Raw genomic sequence first — 15,503 nt, 5'->3', positions numbered from 1 at the left:
AAACTGACAAGTTAATATGCAGTTACAGTGTTTGATAATCACATCACTGTGCCAAGTGTTTTTACTTTGTATTGATTTTCACACAGAAGAGTTTGCAACACAAAGCCATCCTACTACTATTCGCCTGAGGGATTTGCCTTCCCGCTCTCATATCCTGCTTTTCCCTTTCTCGACCCTATCTCACCTCATCCTTAACTGCAAAAATAAAAAGCTTTCAGAAGAGAGCTTTCAGCATCACTAAATTCTTAAGCCTGCCAATATCTGCACCCTCTGAGAATCCAGACCCCATTTCCTTGTCCTTCTTTCTCTAGGGCTTTGCTTCTTAAATTGTGCCTTCTCTTTCTAGAATCAACATCATCTCTCTCATGACTAGAAAATCCCTAACAACATTCAGCTTGCTCATCTTAAATCAAAAAACAATTCCAATTGCCATAATATCCACACCCCCTCAGTGACTGTTCCTTATCTATTCTCCCTTTTATTGCAGAATCTCTCAAAGTAATTATATCTGCAAACTGGCTCCAGGTTCTCACCTCCTGATTTCTGTGTGCTTCTCATCCTCTCTGATCAACTGGTGCTATTCTTTTGAGAACTCCTGATAACTTCCATGTTGACAAATGTCACAAATTCCCCTTGGTCTTCTCTTAGCCTCAGCAGTTTTCACCAGTTGCCAACTTTGTCTTTTTAGAGACATCCTTCTTCGTTTGCTTCTAGTATATCACCTTCTACTGATTTTTTTTTTTTTTTTTTTTAGTGGCCACAATTATGCTTCTTTGGTGGCTTATGCTCCTCTAAATACTGGAGTTTCTGAGGACTCAGTCCTGGGATTATTTCTTTTTTCTAATCGTATCCTCTTCCCCAGTGACCTCATCCTGTTCTGAATCTATGAACATTTCTTTGCTGATGTCCCCCAGTCTACAATCTAGATCTTTTCTCTATGATCCAGACAGCTTATCCAACTGCCACACGAACATGTCCACTTTAATGTCTCCTGGATATGGGAAAACTTATAATAAATTTTAATAAATGTCATTGCCATCCAGTCAAAACCCAGGAATTCTTCTCTCTTCTGCTTCCTCGTAGTGCTCACATCAGATGCAGTTGCTCACCTACAGTCTTACTGCCACCACCATTGTTTATCAAGACCTCTATGTTAGCCTATTATCTCCCTACGAGTGTCATTACCTAATTATAATCCTTGACTTACATGGATGCCCTGGAAGGTTTTGAAAGATGTAAACAGATCATGTCTGCTCTAGCCTCCATTGAAAAATCAGACAACTAAATAAGTCCATAATGATATTTGCCTAGATTTCTTACCACAGCTAAGAGACCAGGCACATTCTGGCTACCCTTTACCTACACGAGTTCATCAAGTGCAAGTTCCTCATGTGTCATTACTCAATTCACACGGACCTCTCACAGTCAATAGAATACCTCAAGTTTTGTTCTCTTTGGGGTCTTTTGTATGCGCTATTCCTAGGCACAGACCCATAGTGGTCACTTCTCAACTTCCGGTCTCACTTTTAAAAATTGCAGGTCATCAGAAAATAACCTCCATGAAAATTCAATCTATTGAGGCCTTCACTCCCTTTGCTATCCTTTTTAACTACTATGCTTCTTAACTTCAAACACTAGCCACACTCTGCAATCACATTACATGTTTCCTCCTTTATGGTCTCTCTTCCTATGACAGTACCAATACCGAGAGAACTGAGACCTTCTCCGTCTTCACCCTTCTTTCTTCAGTGACTATTGGTGTCTGTCTGGTCCTCAAATGCAACTGTAAAAATTCCAAATTCATGCTGCTTAATTTCTACAAATGAAGGGAATCTAATGTAACATTTTAAAGCACCTTTATTCCATCTTTAATATTTAATCTAAACAGTTTTATTATAGATACACATTTAAGAACAACAGACATGAGGGAAAGAGGGGACCTGGAGACACACATTATCCTATAGCTAATCATTTTCTTCCCAGCCACAGATCTAGCTAATCATTAACCTATTTGTACAGAATCCCTTTATTCTTAATAGATTTAGAATGGGCAAATTGCTAAATACCTGAAGGAAGTTTAACAACTGTCTTCTGCCAGGTTTTTAAAAATTTATTGCTTCCTTAATTGAACAAGCTTTTAAAAATTCACTTTTGTACAGCATTATTTTACATGCTGTAAAAGATACTAATAGAGTTTGAGACCCTGACCTCATAAAATTCAATATATAATTATATAGAATTACATATAATAATCAGGAAAGATAAATAATTTGTCTCAAACTAAGTACTTAAGAAGAAGTGGTTAAGCAGCATCTAAGTCGAGTAAAGAAAATTCAAGGGAAGGGCATGGATACCTAGCATGGAATTGCTTTCTTCCACTGCTGAATTCCAGAAACTTCCAAGTCCTTTACGTTTAATCCTCATAATAACCCTACAGCACAAATACCACCACTATCCCCATTATATAGAGGTGAAAACTAAGGCTCAGAGAGGTTAAATAAACTTCCCAAGGACTCAACAGTAGTCATGGACAAGAGTTGAGATTTTAAACCCAGGGTCTTTGACTCCCTGGCTTATCTGCTTTCTTCATGGCCAACTGAGTATTTATCAGAAATTTGAAGGCATCACATTTCTCAAGGAGTTTTCTTGAAAAACTTATGGTTAATTCTTAAGTATTTACTTCTGGGAAAGGATTGGTTTTCCTTTTTTTTCCCCCATGATATTTTGATAAAAGGCAAGAATGTATCATTTGGATTGAAGTCTGAGCAGTATCAGTGATATCTCTTGGAGTTATATATATATATATATATATATTTTTTTTTTTTTTTTTTTTTTTTTTTTGGTGGGAGGGTTGCTGGGGATCCAACCCAGGGCCTTGTGCTTACAAGGCAAGCACTCTACCGACTGAGCTATCTCCCCAGCCCCGGAGTTATATGTTTTTGAACTTGGCTAACAGATTGAATTTATTAAAGTATTACATGCAGTTTGTAAACCAGCTAATATCTAAGGTCAAATTATTCAATTATCCGTCATTATACATTTAATTTAGACAGTTCAAAATTCCTTTCCTCTTTTGTGTTCCACACCTAATTTTAGTGTTGCTTTACTTTACTAGGCAAAGTGTAGATGCCTTTGAAATGTTAATGTTAAAATACTCAGAAGATTGCTTTCATTTTAGCACAAGCCTTAGATTACTAACCTAGTATCACCTGCATAATATTCACATGTAGGCATTTTAGATTGAGAGCTTAATCAATATAAAGTAAATTAATAAAATGGTATATTAACATTTCTTTTATGTTTAGGTGTTTTCATTCATGGATTATTTCTGGATGGAGCTTCCTGGAATAGAAAAATCAAGAAACTTGGAGAATCACATCCGAAAATTCTTTATGATACAATGCCTGTGGTTAGTATTTCCTAATGATATAGACATATACAGCCAATTCTTATTATTTTGGAGTTATAATGCTCTATAAAGTTGCTGCCAACATTGGATTAGCAAATTCATGAACCATTTGTTGCTCCCAGGGGAAATATGGGGTTGAGTTCCTGCAGTCTGTTTTGTTAGTTGATTGACACATAATTCTGATTTTTTTTTCTCTTTTTTTTCTATTTAAAGCCATCTTATTTAACACATATTCTTGGATCAGTAACATAAGCTCATGGCTAACAGTACATAACTCATTCCTGAAGAAAGCTTGTGGTATCCTCTCTACATTACATAGCCTACAGGCACTAAGCTAATATTAGACTACACTGTAGTATGCACTTGGGAGTCATTTTAAATGATTCAATTACAAAAAGAAAAAAAAAAAACAGGAAAAGGTAAACAAGTTGTACTAAATAGACTGTGAAAAGGACACTTACTTATAGTTATGAAAAATGAAACAGAAAGCAGAGCTTCCCCTGGTTCAGCCTTAACTGGGAACATGCACATCAGATACGGATGACTTGAATTTCTAATGCTCTACCCAGGTCTGCCAGTGACCAAAAGTGCTTTGTCTAATCCAGTGACCTTCTATTTCCCAGCCCCTTATTGTGTGTTACCATCCCCATATCAGAGAGAACATTCAGCTTTTGGATTTGGGGGTTTGGCTTATTTCACTTAGCATAATACTCTCCAGATCCATCATCCATTTATCAACAAATACCATAATTCATTCTTTTTTATATTCCATTGTGTACATATACCACATTTTCTTTATCCATTAATCTGTTGAAGGACACCTAGGTTGGTTCCATAGTTTAGCTATTATGAATTGAACTGCTATAAACATTGATGTGGCTGTGTCACTGTAGTGTGTGGATTTTAAGTCCTTTATGTATTTACCAAGGAGTGGGATAACTGGATCAAATGGTGGTTCCATTCCAAGTTTTCTGAGGAATCTCCATACTGCTTTCTACAGTGGTGGCACCAATTTGCAGTCCAACTAGCAATTTATGAGTGTACCTTTTTCCTGACATCCTTTCCAACAGTTATTATTACTTGTTCTTGATAATTGCCATTCTGACTGGACTGAGATGGAATCTCAGTGAAATTTTAATTTACATTTCTCTAATTGCTAGAGATATTAATTCTGCCTATCCATTTTTTCATATATATTTTTTTTTTTTTTCTGGTGCTGGGGATTTGAACCCAGGGCCTTGTGCTTGAGAGGCAAACACTTTACCAACTGAGCTACATCCCCAGCCCCATATATTTGTTGACTCTTCATATTTCTTCTTCAGTGAAGTGCCTGTTCAGTTCCTTTGCCCATTTATTGATTGGGTTATTTTTTTTTTTTAGTTCTTCGTATATCCTGGAGATTAATGCTCTGAGATGCAGACAGATTATTAATCTTTTCCCATTCTATAGGCTCTCAGTTCACACTCTTGATTATTTCCTTTGCTATGAAGAAGCTTTTTATTCTGATGCCATCCCATTTATCGATTCTTGATTTTACTTCTTGCACTTTAGGAGTCTCGTAGAGGAAATCGATTCTTAAGCCAACATAATAGAGAGTTGGACTTACATTTTCTTTTAGTAAGCTCAGGATCTCTGCCTAGGTTCTTGATCCACTTTTTTTTTTTCTTTTCATTCTCTATGCAACCATGAATACTGAACCTCATTCCCCTTTTCAGAACAACAATGCCCTTGCAAGTTCCTGTCTCTTCTGTTGTACTCAAGGGACAGTCGAATATACGAATGTTGATTCCTATTTTCTCTGGCACAAGAACACATGAGTATAGGCATTCCTAACTTCACAGCACCTTCCCCCACGACCTACAATTTAAGCCAGGTGATCCTCGGATATGCAACACTAATCCCTGCACTGCTTCATTTGAGGATGTCCATCAATATTAACAGAAGAATACAAACAGGCTCCATTCCTCTTGACACTGGAGCTCTAATGACGTTGAGTGAGTTGGTTGTAAATGCCCTGTGAAAGTCCTGAATGCTATCAATACAGGCTAACATCGATTCAGCCCCAAATCCGAACTTTACTCACCAAGAAATCACAGGCAAGCCTCTGCAAAGCAAAAGTGTGAGAGGAGTTCCAGGGATAAGAGCGGCTGTCTTTTGAGTTCACCTCCTGGATTAACATTAGACCATGTTGGTACACGTGGAAAGTGCTCCGGTGTGAAAGCCCCTTCACTGGCAGAGAATATGGCAGTGGGTCCAAGAAGCCTGGAGAGTGCCAGGTACAAGTACGGTTGTCATTTTGAATTTCCTGAAACCTTGTGCACAATGCGCAGCTGAAGAAAGTGCGGAAAAATTATCCTCATATGTATACCCATGAGAGGCCAGTGATCTCTGACCTAAGGAGTGTAGAATGATTTCATGGAACAAGTGCTCTGAAAAAAAGCAGGTGACTGTTGAGCACTGCTCTCTTGGAGCACAGTAGCCTGCTGAAAGCTGTTGGTGGACTTGGGTTGCAAGAGAAATTGGTGCAGTTTTAGTGTTGATTCCTTTTGTGACGAGAGGAGAAAAGCAAAGAAAAAGAGACGATGGAAGGTTGGGAGGCTCAGATTTGGTTTCCTTTGTTACTTCCGCAACCCCACAGTGCTGGGAACTCAAACCCGGGCCTCGAGCATGCAAGGCAGGCACTCTACCATATGAACTATATGGCCTGTGCTGGAACGGCTCCTCTGAGATACAACACATGATCGCCTACAGATTTAATTTGTGAAATTGTATGCAGAGAAGCAAACATGACCAAGCCAAACAATGTCTAAGGAATTCCTAATTCTCCTGTACAAAACAATCCAGCAAGGAACTTTTTTTGCATGTCAATACCCAAGCCTAGCCCTGTGTCCTGAGGGAAAGATTTTTCAGGAAAGATTTTCAGAAAGGACGAAATTGGAAGTAGCTGATTGATCCGTGAGCAGGAAAATATATCAGGGATCCAAGGAGGCCAGGAAGAGGGGCAGAGGCAGAAATATGTGAGTGAGAAGATGCTTAATTGGTGAATATGAATGGAGATATTGGGGATCATTCACACAAGAATGCCTTGCCATTACATTCAACATTAACTGACACTTTCCGAGAAAGTACTTTTTTTCTTACTTTTCCTTTTGACCTTTTCTTCAAAAAATTCCAAAGAGCAGAGAGCTTGGCATAATGCGCAAGCCAGTTCGGGTGTTGGATATTGCCCAGCATCTCTGGAGTTGGTGAGGCAGAGGAAGTTGTGCCTCCTGTTCTAAGCCTGTTTCCCTCAGTAAAAGGGCTTGATCCACTTTTGAGCTGAGTTTTTGTCATAGTGAGAAATAGGGGTTCAATTTCATTCTGCTACATATGGATTTCTAGTTTTTCCAGTACCATTTATTAAAAAGCTATCTTTTCTCCAGTGTATGTTTATGATGTTTTTGTCTAGTTTGAGATATTTGTATTTTTGATATCTGTGCTTCTATTCTGTTCCATTGGTATTCATGTCTGGTTTTGTGCCAATACCATGCAGTTTTTATTACTAAAGGTCCGTAGTATAATTTAAGGTCTGGTATTGTGATGCCTCCTGCTCCACTTTTCTTCTTAAGGATTGTTTTGGCTATTCTGGACCTCTTATTTTTCCAAATGAATTTCATGACTTGTTTTTTTTTCTATTTCTCTGAAGACTGTCATCGGAATTTAAATAGGAATTGCATTAAATCTGCATAGCACTTTTGGTAGTATGCAATTTTGACATTAATTCTGCCTATCCAAGAACATGAGAGACCTTTCCATCTTCCAAGCTATTCTTCAATTTCTTTCTTTGATGTTCTCTAGGTTTTTTGTTTTTGTTTTTTTTTTTTTTTGCATAGGTATTTTATCTCTTGTTAGATTGATTCCCAAGTATTTTTTTTTTTTTTTTTACATTATTGTGAATGGAATGGTTTTCCTAAATTCTCTTTCAGCTGATTCATCATTGGTATATAGGAATGCAATTGATTTTGGGGTGTTAATTTTATATCCTGCTACTTTGCTGAATCCATTTATGAGTTCCAGAAGCTTTTTGGTGGAGTTTTTGGGACTTCTAAATATAGAATCAAGTCCTTGGCAAATAGGGATAGTTTGAACTCTTCTTTTCCTATTTATATCACTTTAATTTCTTTCTTTTGTCTAATTGCTCTGTCTAGAGTTTAAGAACTATGTTGAATAGAAGTGGTGAAAGAGGGTATCCCTGTCTTGTTCCAGTTTTTAGAGGGGATGCTTTCACTTTTTCTCCATTTAGAATGTTGGCCTTGAGTTTAGCATAGTTTTTACAGTGTTGAGGTATGTTCCTTCTATTCCTAGTTTTTCTAGTGTTTCAAACATGAATGGATAATATATTTTGTTAAATGCTTTTTCTGCATCTATTTAGATAATCATGTGGTTCTTGCCTTTAAGTCTATTGATGTGGTGAATTATGTTTATTGATTTTTGTATGTTGAACCAAACTTGCATCCCTGGGATGTTATTTCTCATTTGTGTATCTACTCTTCTAAAGAGTTATACACTTTCACATACTATTCTAATGTAATTATCTTTCTCCTGCTTTTTTTTTTTTTTTTTCTTGTGGGGCTGGGGATTGAACCCAGGACCTTGTGCATGCAAGGCAAGCACTCTTGGCTCACCAACTAAGGTATATCCCTAGCCCCATCTTTCTCCAACTTCTGGGTATAGGACTCCTTTAAGCATCTTTTGAAGGCTTGTGTGAAGGTCCTTAGGTTTTGCTTATCTTGTGAGGTCTTTATTTCTTCTTCAGTTCTGGAGGATAGCCTTGCTAGGTCTAGTAATCTTGGATGGCAGTTATTTTCTTCGGGACAGCAATATATCATTCCATGGCCTGTTGGCCAGTATGATCTCTGCTGAGAAATCTGTTTTATGTTTAATGAGGTGTTCTTAAATGTGACTTGGTGCTTTTCTCTTGAAGACTTTAAAATGATTTTTCCTTTACTTTTGGGGTTTGTTTGTTTGTTTTGTTTTGTTTTGTTTTGTTGGTACTGGGGATTGAACTTAGGGGCACTTGACCAGTGAGCCACATCCCCAGCCCTATTTTGTATTTTATTTAGAGACAGGGTCTCACTGAGTTGCTTAGTGCCTCACCATTGCTGAGGCTAGCTTTGAACTCGTGATCCTCCTGTCTCAGCCTCCCAAGCTCCTAGGATTATAGGTGTGCACCATCACACCGAGTTTTCCTGAACTTTTGACAGTTTGATATAATATGTTGTGGAGAGAATCTTTCGTGGTCATTTCTATTTAGAGTTTTATAGGCCTCCTGTACCTGGGTATCCATGTCTTTCCCAAGATTGGAGAAGTTTTCTGCTATTACTTCATTGAATATATTTTCTTTGCCTTAATCCTTTTTTTCTTGGGTATGCTAATGATGCAGATATTTGATTTTTAATGATATTCCAAACATCTATGCTCTCTTCATTCTTTTAATTTTCTTCATTTCTGGGTGAATGTGGATATTTCAAAGACATGTCCTCAAGTTTTGATATTCTTTCCTCAACTTGATCGACTCTGCTATTGAGGCTTTTAACTGAATGTTTTAATTTGACTTATTGACCTCTTCATTTCCAAGATTTCTGATTAGTTCTTTTTAACAACCTCTACTCTTTATTGAACTTCTTATTCATGTTCTGCATTGTGCACCTAATTCCACTTACCTGTTGTTATGGTTTGGATATGAAGAGTCCCCCCAAAACTCACGTGTTGAAAGTATGACCCCAATGCAGCAATGTTTAGGGCTCTGATTTCATCAGTGGATCAATCTATTTGCTGGGTTAATCCATTGATAGCTGAATGGACTCCGGGTGGTAATTATAAATAGGTGGTGGTGGGGTGCCTAGAGGAAGTAGGTCACTGGGTTAAGATGCCTTTGGACTGTATCTCTGTCCCCATCCCTTTCCTCCCTCTCTACTTCCTGACTGACATAAGCTGAGTAGCTTTCCTTTGCCATACCCTTCTGTCATGGTGTTTTGCCTCACCTCAAGCCCAGAGTAATGGAATCAGCCAACCATGGATTGATACCTCTGAAATCGTGAGCCAAAATAAACTTCTACTCCTCTAAATTGTTCTTGTCAGGTATTTTGGTCACAGCAATGAAAAGCTAAGTAACACAACTGTTTGTCTGTATTCTCTTGGATCTCATTGTTTTCTTAAAATCGTTGGAATCTGTTATTACAGAGTTATAATCTTCATGTTTTTAGTGTTTCTTGTGATCCTATGTTGGGATTTGTACATCTGATAGAATGGTTTTCTCTACCACTTTAGGGATGACCTTTTTAGTGGCTTTCTGCTGAAAATGTGTGCTGGGGTATCAACTTGTTAGGCAATGTTGACTTTATTTCCAGCTTGGTACCATTGTATCTTCCTGTTGTTTCTTCACCTGTGATAACTGAGTTTGGGCACAGTGTAGACTGTATTGTGTTGGTGTCATAGAGATGATTCTCTTTGCAGGTTTGCCGGAGTGGGGATCCTCTACCAACTCAGGTAGGTGTGGTAAAGAGAACAGATGCATGTAGGATGCATCCTGTGAGGTATTCCTATGATGGGAGTGGTGACCCTCTGGTGATGGGTGATATTGGCTACTACTTGAAAGGGTATATGCTGCTCCAGCAGTGGTGAAGGGCCTAACACTTGTCCTCTGATTAGACATTGGTGTAGGTCCAGGTACTGCACAGGAAAAGGTGGGGACAGGAATCATAGCCTCCCCTCTTGGGCACATCCAGTCTTGTCAGCAGTGTATGATCAGACAAGGTGCAGGGGTGACCCAGGCTGAAGACCCCTGTAAGTGTGGTGGTAGCAAAAATTGTTTCTTCTCTTTGCTGCTACCGTGGGAGTGCCTGCCTAGGAGTGGGACCTCAGAGCCTCCGTAGCTTCCGTGCCTGGGGATGCAGCAATGGCTGATGACTTTTCTCCCTTCATTCTTTCAGTTGTGGTACCCACCAGGGATTGGGTGGGAATAGGTCACAGCTAGAGCTGAGCAAAACCCCTCTCAGGGGTAAGTAGAGAGGGAAAGCAGAGTCTGACACTGGGCAATATTTCTCTCTTCATTTCTCTCCAGACTTTCTTAGACTCCCCCCCCCCTCCCCCACCAAGGGCAAGGTGACAGCTGGGAGCTTTTCTCCTTCCCGTTTTTTCAATTGTAGTACTTGTCAAGGATCAAGTGAGAGTTGGTGAATGGAGTCAGGTAAGATTTCTCAGTTGAGGGACTTCCAGGAGAAAGAACAGAAAGCCACTAGGCACTTGACTGTTTCTCTCTGGATGTCTTAGGCTGTGTACCCCAAGGGCAGGGCAACCTTTGAGAACTTTTTCTCCTCCCCTCCCCCTTTTCTTTGATTTCTAGTTTCCTCCAGGAACTATCAAGTGGGAGTGGATCACAGTTGGAGCCCAGTGAAAATAGCTCTTGGCTGAGGTGCTTATAGGAGTGAGGGAGTATGGAACACAGCTGTCATTTAGTGAAGTTTCTCTGGACCTTCCCAGGCTGCACACATTGGGGACAGGGCTACAGCACTGCAGGAGACTCCCTCTGCTGGGAGCCATGTAGATTGTCTTTCTCTTCCTGGTTAGGTGCCCATGCACACAGTGCTGGTAGAAAGGTAGTGGAAACCTTGAAAAGTGCGCTTAGTCTGGTACCCACACATGACTAGACGTGCCGCTCAATGGTCTTGGGGCAGATGCTCCAATCCAGTTGTGGATGGCACATTCTGCTTTTCTCCACCTCACATCTGTCCCCCACTATGTACCCCTTAAGTGATTTTTGTCAGCCAGTCCATAGAGCTAAATCTGGCTTGTGAGACATCTACCCATCAAGCTAGTGTAGTGTAAAGCAGTGACTGTCTAAAGGGTCTCAGAAATGGGAGGGATTTCTAACCCCTAAAATGGTCCAAATTCAAATAGGTCTCTTCTCAAGATTGCTTTGGTCTATAGCACTCTGGTGGTGGCTTCCTGGGAGATGAAGTTACATAGCTGTTAATAAGAGCTTCTGAATTTTTTGGAACTGGCTTTAAATTAAGACACATGGTTTTCAGTAGTAATTTTCTTCTTTGAAAATGTAACTTTTGTCTTGTTAGTGCAAGCCCCCAAATCATTCCCAGGGAAGTATGGTGGAGAGATGCTAAATTGCTTTTCAAGAATAAGTAAAAACTATTTTTTGTTTTAAAACTGGTCCTGAAGTTAAGAGCTTAAAAAATATTTTGTCAGCAGTTGCTACGATTGTTCAAAACATAAGATCTGTTTGTGCCACAGAAATTTGCCCAGACATGACTAACCTGATTCTGAGAATACCACAGTAGACTCAAATACACACAGGTATAATAACCTTGACCTAAAGAATGTTATGCGATTTCTTTCAGATGTGGCTAAAGCCCTGTAGGAGGTCAGACATACCAAAACGACCAAGTTACCTTGCTCCATTGTACAAGACAAGTGAGCGGAGAGGAACACTATCCACCACTGGCCATTCTACAAACTTTGTAATTGCCATGATTCTTCCCTCTGAACAACCCAAGGAGCACTGGATTGGACGTGGTGTGGCACTGCTGTGTCAACTTAACTCATAACCCAAAGATGTCACTTTCTTGTTCCTATTTGTTGTTATTTAAATAGAAAGTATATTTTACTCTGTTGAAACAATTTTTTTAGTTTAAGTACATTTGACTAACATTTTTTAAAAGGATGAATTTGCTTATGTGCAAAAGCAGTCTAAATTTAAAACCTTTCATACTTTAAGGAAATATTGTGATGAAGGCACTAAAAAAACACCAGTATATTTGTGTGCTCTTTTTGAATAACTTTATTTTGGGAGAGTTCCATAAGCATTAGGAACACACATAAAATGACACACCACTGTTGACAATGAAAAAAACAGCAATTGATCATTTCCAGCTTTATAAATTTGTTTTTAAAAAAATGATTCAGTTACAACAAAAAAGTTTAGATATTTTAGCAAGTATCACCTTGCAGGACCATAATCACATTTAAGCCACTGACTGTTAATGGAAAAAATTCACACTGCATCTAGTTACTATAGTATTTCTAAGCATAATCACAGCTGATTGACTGCAATGTGATATACACTAAAATTCATATGGATGTCACACAGTGACAGCATTGTACAAGTAACATTAACGACCTCCAACAAACACATGTTAAAATTAGACTGGTCAAGCTAAATGGAATGTTGGAGCCAAACAGAAATGTAGTGGAATTAAGATTGTCTAGTAAGACTTGAGACTATACATTAGAATGATGTGAAAACTAAATACTGGTGGAACCCTATCAAAATACTAGCAGCAACTGTTACAGCACTCTTAAAAGGTTAAGAAAATCTAGCAAATAAAGATAATACCACTTTCAAGAGAATATAAAACTTTTGCATAACCGATTTGCTTTAAATGAGGCATTTAAGACTGGGAGTATATTCCAGCTGTTGCTTTTATATGAAGCAGATTTAATGCTGGAATGCAGAATGTTTGTTGGGTATCAAAACCCGAAAATAAACTATAAATATCTTGTTTCAGAAAGCAAGATATTTCAATCACTAAGTTGGCAGTACTAAATAAAATATCAGCACCTTTTAAGCTAGGTTGCTTGAAGGGCCAAGCAATGAGATGAGGACTGTCCTAATTCAGTGCCCATTGCTGAAAACAACTATATAAAAAACTCCTACTTATTAAAAGGAGGCCACAGAGAAAGCCAGAAATGATTTTTCAAATTCAACAATAAATTAAAGATGTAACAAAACCTAATCTCCCTTGCTTATTACAGCATAAAGAAGAAACACTGGCAATAATCTAATAATACCTGGATGCATGTGCTGCTCTTAAAGTTTTGTTTTTGTTAAAAAAAAAATTCATAGAGTAAGAGGAAAGGAGAAGGATTAAATAGAGACATTTAAAATGGAATGGAAAGAGTTTGGCTCTTACATATTTGAACAGCAAGATTTTTTTTTTTAAAAGTTATACTGGTTGCCAAGCAGATTAAAACAAAGCTAGCTGCACATAGTTCAAATATAGTTTACCTGGCATAAATGAAGACCATGTGGCACAAAATGTAAACAGAAAGCTACATGCCTATGACTAGTACTACAAATTATTGAGTCAAAATCTAGGATAAACATGGCTTGCACTTCTCACAAATCATTTACAATTATGGTAGAAGAACAGGGCACCTAAAAAAGAGACTGATCCCTATCAGGCACCAACAGCGTATCTTGGCACAAAATGATCAAGTGATTTCAGCTTAGTCATTTACTTGGTACCATGATAGCCATGGTATCAGTGTAGTTTATCCTGGAAACTGTTTAACTGACACTTCACGTACAGATTACAGACATGGTAAACTTGGATTTTCTGCCTTCCAACTTTATTGCCAGCCACAGCATGTGCTCCATTTGGTGTTGGTTCTAATGCTAAACTGTTTACCGAACATTCAGAACTTAAATTTCCCATTTAATCTAGTCAGTACTGTAAAGTCGAAAAATTGAATGGTTTAGACCATGTTTGGGTTCATATTTTCTAGCAAGTTATAATTTTAAGAAAAATACATTTGACCACATGCTTTGATCCCCACCTCCCCCGCAAAATCCTAGAACAAAAATAAAATTGAAGTTTAAAAAAAAAATACCCCCAAACACCAAGTATTATAATAATACAAAAACCATTATGAATCTTTCATTAAACTGAAGCTCACACAAACATACAATCACAAATTTCAGTAGTTTAGGCTGCAAGTTTAAACACTATGCAAATATATACAAAAATAGTAACTCTAGATTCAAGAATAAGGGCTTTTCCCGATGCTAAATTCATACTCTAATGCAGCCTGAGCTTTCCTCTAGTTCCTATAGTCTACTTTAGGCGGTTTCAAAGTTGTGTCAAGTTGATCCCTATTACCATATGTATATATGTAGCTGAATTAAAGGGCACTACAGTTCATTCTTAGCATACACAAAAATGTCTGCTCAAAGTCCATTTAAAATATTTTTAAAGTTTAAATGATTTTTTTTGGTTTAATTTCTAGTTCTGCATAGCCACAGAAGTTTCTACTAATAAAGAGACTACTTTAGTGTTTTATATGATTATTTTTTAAAAAGTTTTAATCAAACCTGTATCAACATTGGTTCATGGAGTCCCATTTTTCTCCTCTTTATCACCAACTTTGTTTTTAAAAGACCCTTCATATAGGGAAAACAGTACTGAGCACCAGTCTTTTGTGGTTAGGCTCAAATCTATGGAACTTGTAAGTAGTGCAAGCCACTGACTTTTCTTTGAGCAATGTGCATACAGTACAAGGAACAGATGCAAAGCTGAATGGTAACATCCTCGTAATCAACAGTGATTACTGGGAATGGTCAGAACTGGATGTCAAACACAATTTTGTCTTCATAGAGGGCGATCACCAGCATGATGGCAAATCCAAACAGTAACCCTAAATTCTGAAGAATGAATTGCCCCACTGGACAAAAGCCATGCTCTTCGTTGTCACCATCACCATGCAACATTTCTGGAAGCTGGAAACAAACACACAACACATCTTTATAAGCAATTTAAAGTTTGTGAAGTTTATACACTGACGATTTCCAATATCCAGCTCCAGTAAGACTATTTTGCCTACATCTTCTCTACCGTCCCCTAAGTTTTTATTGTTATAAAAACTTTTCTTTAACAATCATAAATGACACAGAGGACATTTCAGAGATTCCCCCTCTAGATATGCATGCACACTAACTAGAGCAGGCACTGTGTCTTCACCATATTCAACTCCACACTGAATGCCAACACCTATGGTATATGTCACAACCACAGCTACGAGCCACCAACACCTACGGGTGTGGCCACACTTGGTGAAACACAAAAATGTTCTCCTATTGATTGACAGACAGTGCTGTCCAAAGTCTCCTGAGATCAGGTATCGCCACTGGGACATTTGATAGGAATGCCAAACTAAAGCTGACTTATTAAATGGCTTTGAAGACATAGAATCCTCCTGTAGGCAAAGTGGCCTTTCTAAGCTAAAAATGTGATCATGTCATTTTTACTGCTTAAACCCCTGT

The 15,503-nt window shown here is 38.3% G+C and overlaps 2 protein-coding genes across 7 annotated transcripts in view; one reads left to right on the top strand and one right to left on the bottom strand.

Annotated features, from left to right (window-relative positions):
- The window catches only part of DNAH7 (dynein axonemal heavy chain 7), a 350,205-nt gene extending 337,614 nt beyond the window's left edge, over window positions 1-12,591 (top strand). For all 4 annotated transcript variants that reach the window (XM_079132564.1, XM_079132563.1, XM_079132565.1 and 1 more), the window contains 2 exons: window positions 3,306-3,409; window positions 11,803-12,591. In XM_079132564.1, coding sequence (XP_078988690.1) covers window positions 3,306-3,409; window positions 11,803-12,009 — 311 coding nt within the window. In that variant the 3' untranslated portion in view covers window positions 12,010-12,591. The remainder of the gene's footprint in view (window positions 1-3,305; window positions 3,410-11,802) is intronic.
- Window positions 12,592-13,292: 701 nt separating this feature from the next.
- Window positions 13,293-15,503, bottom strand: part of SLC39A10 (solute carrier family 39 member 10) — a 133,418-nt gene continuing 131,207 nt past the window's right edge. For all 3 annotated transcript variants that reach the window (XM_079132588.1, XM_079132586.1, XM_079132587.1), the window contains one exon: window positions 13,293-14,960. In XM_079132588.1, the coding sequence (XP_078988714.1) occupies window positions 14,802-14,960 (159 nt within the window). In that variant the 3' untranslated portion in view covers window positions 13,293-14,801. The remainder of the gene's footprint in view (window positions 14,961-15,503) is intronic.

This window comes from Sciurus vulgaris, assembly GCF_902686455.1.
Source record: "Sciurus vulgaris genome assembly, chromosome: 3".
Classification (NCBI taxonomy): Eukaryota; Metazoa; Chordata; class Mammalia; order Rodentia; family Sciuridae; genus Sciurus; species Sciurus vulgaris.
This window is presented reverse-complemented; position numbering and strand designations above follow the sequence as displayed.